The sequence below is a fragment of the Oncorhynchus nerka genome, linkage group LG19 (genome assembly GCF_034236695.1).
Source record: "Oncorhynchus nerka isolate Pitt River linkage group LG19, Oner_Uvic_2.0, whole genome shotgun sequence".
NCBI classification, from domain to species: domain Eukaryota; kingdom Metazoa; phylum Chordata; class Actinopteri; order Salmoniformes; family Salmonidae; genus Oncorhynchus; species Oncorhynchus nerka.
In genome coordinates, this window is record NC_088414.1 from 22,733,339 (window position 1) to 22,746,334 (window position 12,996).

The 12,996-nt window shown below is 43.4% G+C and overlaps 1 protein-coding gene across 1 annotated transcript in view; it reads left to right on the forward strand.

Moving 5' to 3' along the window:
* Positions 1 to 12,996, forward strand: part of LOC115101189 (nucleus accumbens-associated protein 2-like) — a 56,013-nt gene that overhangs the window by 30,776 nt on the left and 12,241 nt on the right. Inside the window, exon 2 of the mRNA XM_065004786.1 lies at positions 9,333 to 10,255. Coding sequence (XP_064860858.1) covers positions 9,409 to 10,255 — 847 coding nt within the window. The 5' untranslated portion in view covers positions 9,333 to 9,408. The remainder of the gene's footprint in view (positions 1 to 9,332; positions 10,256 to 12,996) is intronic.

A 12,996-nucleotide genomic window follows, 5' to 3' on the forward strand; every position in this document is an offset into this window, starting at 1 on the left:
TTGGTTTAAATAATGCAAAAAACAGTGTTGGGGAAGAAAGTAAAAGTGCAATATGTGCCATGTAAGAAAGCTAACGTTTAAGTTCCTTGCTCAGAACATGAGAACATATGAAAGCTAGTGGTTCCTTTTAACATGAGTCTTCAATATTCCCAGGTAAGAAGTTGTAGGTTGTAGTTATTATAGGAATACTATTTCTCTCTATACGATTTGTATTTCATATACCTTTGACTATTGGATGTTCTTATAGGCACTTTAGTATTGCCAGTGTAACAGTATAGCTTCCATCCCTCTCCTCGCCGCTACCTGGGCTCGAACCAGGAAGACATCGACAACAGCCACCCTCGAAGCAGCATTACCCATGCAGAGCAAGGGGAACAACTACTCCAAGTCTCAGAGCGTGTGACGTTTGAAACGCTATTAGTGCTCACCCCGCTAAATAGCTAGTCATTTCACATTGGTTACACCAGCCTAATCTCGGGAATTGATTGGCTTGAAGTCATAAACAGCACAATGCTTGAAGCATTGTGAAGAGCTGCTGGCAAAACGCATGAAAGTGCTGTTTGAATGAATGCTTACGAGCCTGCTGGTGCCTACCATCGCTCAGACTGCTCTATCAAATCATAGACTTAATTATAACATAATAACACACAGAAATACGAGCCTTAGGTCATTAATATGGTCGAATCCGGAAAGTGTCATTTCGAAAACAAAATGTTTACTCTGTCAGTGAAATACGGAACCGTTCCGTTTTTTATCAAACGGGTGGCATCCCTAAGTCTAAATATTGCTGTTACATTGCACAACCTTCAATGTTATGTCATAATCACGTAAAATTCTGGCAAATTAGTTCGCAATGAGCCAGGCGGCCCAAACTGCTGCATATGCCCTGACTCTGCGTACAATGAACGCAAGAGAAGTGACACAATTTCACCTGGTTAATATTGCCTGCTAACCATGGATTCATTTGAGCTAAATATGCAGGTTTAAAAATATATACTTCTGTGTATTAATTTTAAGAAATGCATTGATGTTTATGGTTAGGTACACGTTGGAGCAACGACAGTCCTTTTTCGCGAATGTGCACCGCATCGATTATATGCAATGCAGGACACGCTAGATAAACTAGTAATATCATCAACCATGTGTAGTTATAATTAGTGATTATGGTTGATTGATTGATTGTTTTTTATAAGATACGTTTAATGCTAGCTAGCAACTTACCGTGGCTTCTTACTCCATTTGCGTAACAGGCGGGCTCCTCGTGAGGCAGGTGGTTAGAGCGTTGGACTAGTTAACCGTAAGGTTGCAAGATTGAATCCCTGAGCTGACAAGGTAAAAATCTGTCGTTCTGCCCCTGAGCAAGGCAGTTAACCCTCCGTTCCTAGGCCGTCATTGAAAATAAGAACGTGTTCTTTAACTGACTTTCCTAGTTAAATAAAGGTGTTTATGAAAACTTGAAATCGCCCCTAATTAATCGTCCATTCCGATTAATCGGTTGACCTCCAGTATAGAGTACAGTATAAACATATGAGATGAGTAATGTAGGGTATGTAAACATTATAAGAAGTGGCATTGTTTATTATTTCACCTCTATGGCCTATTTATTGCCTTACCTCCCTAACCTTACTTCATCTGCACACACTGTACATAGATTTTTCTATTGTGTTATTGACTATACGTTTGTTTATCCCAACAACTCTGTGTTGTTTTTATTATTTTATTATTCGTTTTTTAAAATTTCACCTTTATACAACCAGGTAGGCTAGTTGAGAACAAGTTCTCATTTACAACTGCGATCTGGCCAAGATAAAGCAAAGCAGTGCGTCACAAACAACAACACATAGTTACACATGGAAGGAACAAACATACAGTCAATAATACAATATAAATGTATATATACAGACTGTGCAAATGGGGTAGGATAAGGGAGATAAGGCAATAAATAGGCCATAGTAGTGAAATAATTACAATATAGCAATTAACCACTGGAGTGATAGATGTGCAGAAGATGAATGTGCAAGTAGAGATAATGGGGTGCAAAGGAGCAAAATAAATAAAATAGCTAACAGTATGGGGATGAGGTAGTTGAATGGGCTATTTACAGATGAGCTATTTACAGATGAGCTATGTACAGGTGCAGTGATCTGTGAGCTGCTCTGACAGCTGGTCCTTAAAGTTAGTGCGGGAGATATGAGTATCCAGCTTCAGTGATTTTTGCAGTTTGTTCCAGTCATTGGCATTAGAGAACTGGAAGGAAAGGCAGCCAAAGTAGGAATTGGCTTTGGGGGTGACCAGTGAAATATACCTGCTGGAGCGCGTGCTACGGGTGGGTGCTGCTATGGTAACCAGTGAGCTGAGATAAGGCGGGGCTTTACCTAGCAAAGACCTATAGATGACCTGGAGCCAGTGGGTTTGGCAACGAGTATGAAGCGAGGGCCAGCCAGCGAGAGCGTACAGGTCGCAGTGGTGGGTAGCATATGGGGCTTTGGTGACAAAACGGATGGCACTGTGATAGACTGCATCCAATTTGCTGAGTAGAGTGTTGGAGGCTATTTTTTAAATTACATTGCCGAATTCAAGGATTGGTAGGATAGTCAGTTTTACGAGGGTATGTTTGACAGCGTGAGTGAAGGATGCTTTGTTGCGAAATAGGAAGCAGATTCTAGAATTAATTTTGGATTGGAGATGCTTAATGTGAGTCTGGAAGGAGAGTTTACAGTCTAACCAGACACCTAGGTATATGTAGTTGTCCACATATTCTAGGTCCGAACCGTCCAGAGTAGTGATGCTGGATGGGCGGGCAGGTGTGGTAGCGATCGGTTGAAGAGCATGCATTTAGTTTTACTTGCATTTAAAAGCAGTTGGAGGCTACGGAAGGAGAGTTGTATGGCATTGAAGCTCGCTTGGAGGTTAGTAAACATAGTGTCCAAAGAAGGGCCAGATGTATACAGAATGGTGTCATCTCCATAGAGGTGGAATCACCAGCAGCAAGAGCGACATCATTGACGTATACAGAGAAGAGAGTCAGCCTGAGAATTGAACCCAACAACAGGCCCTCCGATTTGACACACTGAACTCTATCTGAGAAGTAGTTGGTGAACCAGGCGAGGCAGTCATTTGAGAAACCAAGGCTATTGTGCCTGCCGATAAGAATGTGGTGATTGACAGAGTCGTAGCCTTGGCCAGGTCGATGAATACTGCTGCACTGCTTTGCTTTATCTTGTCCAGGTCGCAGTTGTAAACGAGAACTTGTTCTCAACTGGCCTACCTGGTTAAATAAAGGTGAAATAAATGAAAAGGTATTGGATTGGATGGTCAATTATCATGGTCAAGTCATATTGGCAGAGTTGTTGTGACGATGGGGTATGTTTGTTATAAAAATATGCTCTGCCTTTTTTACACAAAAAACAACTGTACTAGTTGTTCAGGCTCTGGTCTTGTCCCATTTTGATTATTGTCCAGTAATATGGTCAAGTGCAGCAAAAAAAGACCTAGCAAAGCTGCAGCTGGCTGAAAATAGAGCAGCACACCTTGCCGTTAACTGCACCTACAGAACTAACATCAACAACATGCCTGCCAGTCTTTCCTGGTTGAGGCTTGACGGGAAACTAACTGCATCTCTCCTAGCTTTTATGAGAAGTATTACTGTGATGAATATTCCAGATTGTCTGCATAATCAAATAACATTCAGCTAAGACATCCATACATAACCCGCAAGACATGTCAACAGGGGTCTCTTCCCTAAGTACAAAACAAATTCACGGGAACGCACAGTATTATACAGACCAATGATCGCATGGAACTCCCTTCTGTCTCCAATTACTCAAGCAAACAGTAAAATTACCTTTAAAAATGGATTATTACATCTCATGGAATGACGGGGACTGTGAAGGGACACAAATACAAACACACTCACACACAGACACACTCTAACCCACACATCATTTCTGCTGTTGTATTGTTTGTGTATCGTTGTGTATTACATTTGTGTGACTGTCCTTGTCTATCATTGTATCAGTACTTGTCATGTATTACATATTCAAATACTCCAGCCTGCTACTACAAGTAATCAGCACCAGGCCCCAGAGTGCTGCCCTGATTCAAATTTCCACCACACATTCCAACAAATTTAGAAGGAGCAGTAAAAGCATTCAAATGTCATGTCCCATTCTATAAACTACACCTACACACCCATAACTCACAGTGACACATAAAGAGTGGATGTGCGCACACACACACACACACGCATACAAACACCCTCTCACACAAGCGCATTAACTCTCTCTCTCTCTGATGAAAGTATCTTGTTATTCTTGTCATGAGGGCATCGCCCTCTCTCTCTCGCTCTCTCTCTCTCTGATGTGCTGTGCGCAGTGCTGTGTCGTCCCGTCTGCCTGACTCAACATATTTCTGGCTCCCCCTCCCCCTCTCTGCCCAGGCTGGCACGTACATGCATGTCTGTAGACTCTATACCCAGCATGCTTCACTTCTCTCTGTGCTGTGGCGCACGCGGGACTCACTGCATTGCAGCCCCGTGTGCATTGATTGGCAGAAAGACAGCAGCTCAGAGGGAAAGTGGTGTGAAGAGAGGGAGGGGGAAAGAGAAAGCAGGAGTGAGGGGAGGTATCCTAAGGCTTCAGCGTGCAGACAGACAGACAGACAGACAGACAGACAGACAGACAGACAGACAGACAGACAGACAGACAGACAGACAGACAACCAGACAGACAGATAGACAGGATGAGGGAAGAGTGTCAATGACGGTATGCAGGTGTTAAATGGGACAGAACTCGTCTGAGTTTTAGTTTTTTATACAGACATCACCACTGCTCTGACTGCTGATGTGTGACCACACTAACTGACTGTGTGATTTCCCTTCTCCATTTTCTTTCCCTGTGGTGATGTGAAGTGAGAAGTTTGCCCAGTTTTGGTATCTTTTCATTACATCTGGCAGGCTGGGTTTTTGTCTGAGAGGGAGTGGGTAAGAGAGAGAGAGCCAGAGAAGGAGGGAGTTAAAAATGCTGGTGTTGTTTACATAGCAGGTGTTGTTTACATAGCTACGCAGTGAGTAAATTACGAGTGAAACTCCAACTTTTTACAAACACACATTTCATGTTGCCCACACCCCTCTCTCTCTCTCTCTCTCTCTCTCTCTCTCTCTCTCTCTCTCTCTCTCTCTCTCTCTCTCTCTCTCTCTCTCTCTCTCATGTGTGTGTCATGGTTGTTTTATGTTCACAGCTTCCCTCATAGTCCTTAGCAGAGACACTCTCTGTACTGTAAGCTGCTGTCTAACCTTTCCCTGGGCTTTCCTCTGTCAAACTCAATGACGTCTGGGGTCCTTTTTCCTTCTCTAATCCATCCCAAACACCAGTCCGGGAGCCCTGCTTAGTGCCTGTGCAAAAATGTAACCAGACAACAACAGAGGAAATTGTCTACCTGAACAAACTAAGACAGTGAACTCAGTGACATCTCACTGGGAGAACTCACTCGCTCATGTTAGAAATCCCCCAACAGACAGTCACAGCATTTTAAACGAATCTAACGTAATACTTGCACAAACGCTAGCAAGTTCAATCTTTTCCGTCATTCAGAATCAGTAGTGGTAATAGTAGGAGCTGTTTTTGTGTGAGTCACATTCTCAATAAGATATTGCATTGACGATTTCAGAGCAAATGACTGTGTTACAGCATAGTTAACTCCTTTGCTCTCTGCTCCCCCTTTTTCTCTAATTTAACTTTAATTTTATTTACTTAGTTCTGTGATTATGTTTTCTCTCTTGGCCATTGTCTACATCCAGATAGGAGCTGAAGTTGCTCCAAACGCAATTGTCTTTCTTTGCTCGTACTGTCCTTAGATGACTTTCCCTCTGTCTCAGCCCACCCCCTCCCTCCCTTGCCCAGTCTCCATCTCTGTCTCTGTCTGTAACTGTAGCCTGTGTTTTTCTCTCTCTCTCTCTCCATCTCACTCCCTGGCTCCATCCCTCCCTCTCCCTGCGACATACGTATAGATGCTGCATTGATTGCACACAGAGAGCCTCCCACTCCCTTCATCACTGATGCGCTCTCTCCAGCTGCAGCAGCACTTGTTGAATTCAGCCCTGGGAGAGACAGAGGGAGAAAGAGAGAGAGAGAAAGAGCGCGAGGGTGAGTGAAAGGAGAGAGAGAGCGAGGGAGAAAATCTTTAAAAGAGAGAAACAGTGGGAGAGGGAAAAGCTCAGAGCGCTGAGTGAGACAGAGCAAAGCTTTGAGACAGATGAAGAGCATCAGAGCGCTTTTTTTCTCTCTCCTCCCTTCTTCTCTTCTGGTCCTGGCGTGCGGAAGCTCCATGGTGTGTCCACTCTCCTTTCCTACGGACTGGGTTGTACAGGTCAGAGTTGTCTGGGATGGAGGTGTGTGTGTGTTTGTGTTTTGGTGCTTGCGTCCATCCAAGTGTGTGTGTGTGAGAGAAAGGAGAAGAGGGCTGTGTGTGTGTGTGTCTATGGAGGGGGGTAGAGAGGGGTTGACAATTTTCCGTTTGTATTCTTGGAAACCCTCCTACAGCGTTGCTCAATAATGAAACTGGCGAGTGTGTGGTGGAGAAAAACACAGAGATAAGGTTCATGGAAAGAAGGAACGTATGCAAATATGTCTGGGGAGCATGCCTGGCTGTAACTGGGTGTTATATTGTAAAGGGAGCTATCAAAGTCACACATTTTTGTGTCTCTGAAGTTAGGTGTTTCTAGTTATTATACATCTGTTTCCTTGCTGGCTACAGCTTAGTTTATACAGTCAAAGTGATGGGAGCATACTTACTGAGTTGAAAAATACATGTAAATTACAGTGGGGCAAAAAGGTATTTAGTCAGCCACCAATTGTGCAAGTTCTCCCACTTAAAAAATGAGAGAGGCATGTAATTTTTATCATAGGTACACTTCAACTATGACAGACAAAATGAGGGGAAAAAATCCAGAAAATCACATTGTAGGATTTTTAATGAGGTCAGGATGTCAGCCATCTAACCGTCACTCTAGGCTCTAAAGGCGCCCGCATAGTAGGTTCGATTTGATCTTAGCAGAAGGTGACACAAACGTCTGTTCCTCCAATACTCCTTTTAAAAGAAAAAGTGTGTGCCTGAACAGCCTAAAGAAACCTGACGAATGCAAAAAGTCTGAACACTTCCATAATTTGTGCGCAAACTGTTTCCACTGGGAAGCATGTGACAGGCTTATGGTTGGAAGAAATCTAGGACTGTTGTATGAATGCTTCTCTAAGCATGTTTGGAGGGTCTTGATCTTGCCAATCCAACCTCAAAAACAGCTGGTTACATGCTCTGGAACTTTGGTGGCTACTGAAAATTGTTTTTAAACCTCTCGCTTTGGGCTGAATATATCAATGTGTACTTCATACAGTGGGGCAAAAAAGTATTTAGTCAGCCACCAATTGTGCAAGTTCTCCCACTTAAAAAGATGAGAGAGGCCTGTAATTTTCATCATAGGTACACTTCAACTATGACAGACAAAATGAGAAAATAAATCCAGAAAATCACATTGTAGGATTTTTAATGAATTTTATTTGCAAATTATGGTGGAAAATAATTATTTGGTCACCTACAAACAAGCAAGATTTCTGGCTCTCACAGACCTGTAACTTCTTCTTTAAGAGGCTCCTCTGTCCTCCACTCGTTACCTGTATTAATGGCACCTGTTTGAACTTGTTATCAGTATAAAAGACACCTGTCCACTACCTCAAACAGTCACACTCCAAACTCCACTATGGCCAAGACCAAAGACCTGTCAAAGGACACCAGAAACAGAATTGTAGACCTGCACCAGGCTGGGAAGACTGAATCTGCAATAGGTAAGCAGCTTGGTTTGAAGAAATCAACTGTGGGAGCAATTATTAGGAAATGGAAGACATACAAGACCACTGATAATCTCCCTCGATCTGGGGCTCCACGCAAGATCTCACCCCGTGGGGTCAAAATGATCACAAGAACTGTGAGCAAAAATCCCAGAACCAGACGGGGGGACCTAGTGAATGACCGGCAGAGAGCTGAGACCAAAGTAACAAAGCCTACCATCAGTAACACACTACGCCGCCAGGGACTCAAATCCTGCAGTGCCAGACGTGTCCCCCTGCTTAAGCCAGTAAATGTCCAGGCCCGTCTGAAGTTTGCTAGAGAGCATTTGGATGATCCAGAAGAAGACTGGGAGAATGTCATATGGTCAGATGAAACCAAAATATAACTTTTTTCTAAAAACTCAACTCGTCGTGTTTGGAGGACAAAGAATGCTGAGTTGCATCCAAAGAACACCATACCTACTGTGAGGCATGGGGTGGAAACATCATGCTTTGGGGCTGTTTTACTGCAACGTGACCAGGGTGACGGATCCGTGTAAAGGAAAGAATGAATGGGGCCATGTATCGTGAGATTTTGAGTGAAAACCTCCTTCCATCAGCAAGGGCATTGAAGATGAAACGTGGCTGGGTCTTTCAGCATGACAATGATCCCAAACACACCGCCCGGGCAACGAAGGAGTGGCTTTGTAAGAAGCATTTCAAGGTCCTGGAGTGGCCTAGCCAGTCTCCAGATCTCAACCCCATAGAAAATCTTTGGAGGGAGTTGAAAGTCCGTGTTGCCCAGCAACAGCCCCAAAACATCACTGCTCTAGAGGAGATCTGCATGGAGGAATGGGCCAAAATACCAGCAACAGTGTGTGAAAACCTTGTGAAGACTTACAGAAAACGTTTGACCTCTGTCATTGCCAACAAAGGGTATATAACAAAGTATTGAGATAAACTTTTGTTATTGACCAAATACTTATTTTCCACCATAATTTGCAAATAAATTCATTCAAAATCCTACAATGTGATTTTCGGGGTTTTTTTTTCTCGTTTTGTCTGTCATAGTTGAAGTGTATCTATGATGAAAATTACAGGCCTCTCATCTTTTTAAGTGGGAGAACTTGCACAATTGGTGGCTGACTAAATACTTTTTTGCCCCACTGTATATCATTACACTGATTATATTAACTGTTCCTTTGGTCATTGAGGCCTACTACGTTGAATACTTACTTTGCATATTACCTTAATTTATGTTTTTATACCATATTTCTGCAGTTATCCCATGTCTCTCTCTTCATACACGTTCTTCTGTCACATGTCTCTTTCTGCTCTCTCTCCAACGTCCCCCTCTCTCTTCCTCCCTTTCCCGCTGTGCCCTCTGTTTCACACATCGGTTTCACTTGTCTGTCTCACGTCTCTTTTTGCTCTCTGTTTTTCACATACTCTATTCTCCTCTCTTCTCAAGTTTTCCAATTTGTCTAATCCATCCCTCCTTCTCTCCTTGTACAGATGTCCCTTTCTCTGGCCTTGTCAGTGGTGACTCTCTGAAGCCTCTTCCTCCTCCTCCTCCTCTTTCTCCACCACCATGTCCCAGCTGCTCCACTTGGAGATCCCCAACTTCGGCAGCACGGTGCTGGGCTCCCTCAATGAGCAGCGCCTGCTCGGTCAGTACTGCGATGTCTCCATCCTGGTTAAAGGCCAGGCCTTCAAGGCCCACCGGGCTGTACTAGCCGCCAGCAGCCTCTACTTCCGCGACCTGTTTAGCAGCTCGTCCAAGAGCCAGTTTGAGCTGCCCTCGTCGGTGACTCCCGCCTGCTTCCAGCTGATATTATCCTTCTGCTACACGGGAAAGCTGACCATGGCAGCCAGTGAGCAGCTGGTGGTGATGTACACCGCCGGGTATCTTCAGATCCAGCATATTGTGGAGCGGGGCATGGACCTGATGTTTAAGGCCAACTCGCCCCACTGTGACTCTCAGACGGCAGCCATGGAGGAGCAGCAACCAGGCTCAGAGCCCCAGAGCCCCAGTAATAACACACTGGCCGGGTCAGGGACGTCCATCCTGGGGCCGCCGGGCTGGTCCCCCTCCCTGGTGCAGCCCACGCGGAGGATCAAACTGGAGGGGTGCGATCCATTGCCCAGCCTGAGTCACCATAAGAAAGGGTCCTCTTCATCTGAGCTGGGAGGGAGGTTCTCCAAGGGAAGCTCATTGTTCTACACGGGGGCGGGGGGAACCACCATCTTCCCCGGGATGCAGCCCTATCCAGTGGCAGGGGGAGAGAGGTCCAGTCCTGGGGCCTCCAGCCTGCCTACCACGGACAGCCCAACCTCCTACCAGAATGAGGATGAGGAGTTTGAGGAAGAGCCGTATGACGGGATCACGGAAGAGGCCTACAGTCAGATCTATGGGCGCTCAGCCAACCCATACGGAAGTAAGTATCAACTGTTGCTTAATAATGCAGTTCTCTGTTACTGTATATTAGTATAACTGCTACTCATTTGTTTAACTGCCAGCTATTTCCTTGGTGTTCACTGTGATATGCGGGATAAATGCGACGTTCTACACATCACCTTGAAAAGAATGGATGACCGCCGAGTCCCTTTGCGGAGTTCACTATTCCAAGGTAATGTGCAGAACGGAGGTGTTTATCCCGCATATACCACAGTTACCAAAGAAAACAATGCTTAAGCACACATTTACCGGTAGAAATGACATATAATACATGTTATACCACAGCATTGTTGAATACTCGTTTCTGATTGGCTAGAAGCGCATTCTAGAATGGACATTAAAACCAAATAACGAGACGGTTGGACAAGATATCGGGACAGTTGGAAAAGATACTGGGAAACCTTGCAATCATGATGCAATATGCACCTACACATGCAGACCATTGCGACAAAGTTACAGAAAGCTAAACCAACAACCACACAAACCCAAAATTGTATACATTGTAAAAGCAGGTCCAACATAGAAAAACATTGCTAGCTAACTAGCAATTGATTTGTTTTTGTAGAGACATATTTTTGGGATGACCTAATGTGGTGAATGATGAACATGAAATTCTATGGTAGTCATGACGCAAGTGGTGCTATGCTGTCAAATCCTCCGACATGTTTCTGGTTTGACCAGCTGTTTTCAGCAACTGATATTTTTTCATTTGGTTGTCATATTGGCAGGTTTGCTAGCAACAAACTATTTATATCGACGAGTGTCCTGAGAGAAGGCACTATGCCAGGCAAAATGTGGGCATCATCTGCTTATTGTTATGGATGTATCCAAAATAATGTCAATAGAAAACGGCTTAAGCAAATGCAAATTCAGCTAGTTCGCTGTTATTCTGTCTGCAGACGTCGTAACTGTTAACCGTAGCTATTTGGCTAGCTAGCAAGCAAGGGATAAGACCATTGCTAGTGAGCATAGTAATGGAACATATAGAATTAGAATTAGAATCCGGGTTGCGTCCTTAAATATAGAACTAATCGAGAGAATGACTGGGTCGCATCTCTAGCAACCAAAAGAAGAAAAAAAGTATGAATTTGTTATAAAAAATGAAAATATCAATGAAGATGTTTGATTTCTACCGGTAAATATTGTTTTATTTGGTAACTGTGGTATAAGCGGGATAAACTCTTCTGTTCTATACATTACCATGGAAAAATTAACTCCACTACATTGTCCATTATTTCCAAGATAATGTACAGAATGTCTGCATTTATCCCTTACATAACTGCCTAGCTGCTGTCATCATTATTACCATATATAGTCCTCCTGGTTTCTATTACTTCATAGGGAAAATAAGCACAAGTTCCATTTGGTGTAAAGTTGCCAGTTGTATTTAACCATTTCAAATGAACTCGTACAAAGCAGCCCAAAATGAATACCGACAATGAATACCAACACCTGCCAAACTGACAGACTGCCAAACTGCCAGACTGCCAATTGTTTCAAATACTTTACAGGACTGTATCAAATAAAGTGCTGCCCAGTTCTCTGACTACCTCTTGTTATGAGAATATCCTTTCATGTCAAAGCAAGGGCTCACTTGCAACATCTCACTTCATGAAGTAACTTGTTATGTTACAACATTACTTGCATTAAAAGTAACCCGTTATGTTACAATTTTTTGGGTCGATAGGTTGTTGTTCGACTGAGATTTTTTTAGTTCGGCCGTCAAAAATTGTAACAAAAAAATTCATGGCACACTAGACACGTGACTGATTTGCGCCTGTCTCATTGGACTAATCCATTGCGGAGGCCATGGAGATGGTACAGTCCATCACTCTTAGACAGATATCGGCAAGAGTGAGAGTATTAATGTGTCTTTGGGTATAATTTAAAATGTTGATTCAAGAAGAAGGGATTGTGGCTTAGATGCACCAGGCTTGTCTCTCTAGAATGTGCTCTCTCCCGCCAATTTGTGCGCATTCATTGTTTTATAACTTACTTGTGTGAATTGCCCTTTGATTGTTAATGTCTTGCAACTCACCATTACATATACCACCATATACCAGTAGTACATTTACCATTAATTCCTATCATTTCTAATCTGCAATGTTTGTTTGGTTACAGTCATTTCTGTTAATGCATTCAATATATTAATTTTCCAGTCTTTTGTCATTCTCATTGTCGGAGTGGACACGTTGTTTGCAGAGCGCACAACCTAGGTTACACTTGTGAGAAACAAGTTTTGGTTTATTTCATTCCATTTATGGGTTGTCAATTTATTAATTGTATTTTGTTGGGAGCGCTCCTGTCATATTGTTGAGTAAGGACACACACCTGATTACGTATACATGTAGGCCTAAACCACCTGGCCTGCGCGCAAAAGTATAAATGTGCTCATTTGGGCATGTATGACAGTATTTCTAATTGTTTTAACGCACCACCACTTTGGAGCTTCTCAAAGTATTTTTTTTATTCACCTCAAACAGCAAGTAAACAAAGTCTGTTTTTACATCAAATCAAATTTATTTATATAGTCCTTCGTACATCACCTGATATCTCAAAGTGCTGTACAGAAACCCAGCCTAAAACCCCAAACAGCAAGCAATGCAGGTGTTGAAGCACGTTGGCTAGGTAAAACTCCCTAGAACGGCCAAAACCTAGGAAGAAACCTAGAGAGGAACCAGGCTATGAGGGGTGGCCAGTCCTCTTCTGGCTGTGCCGGGT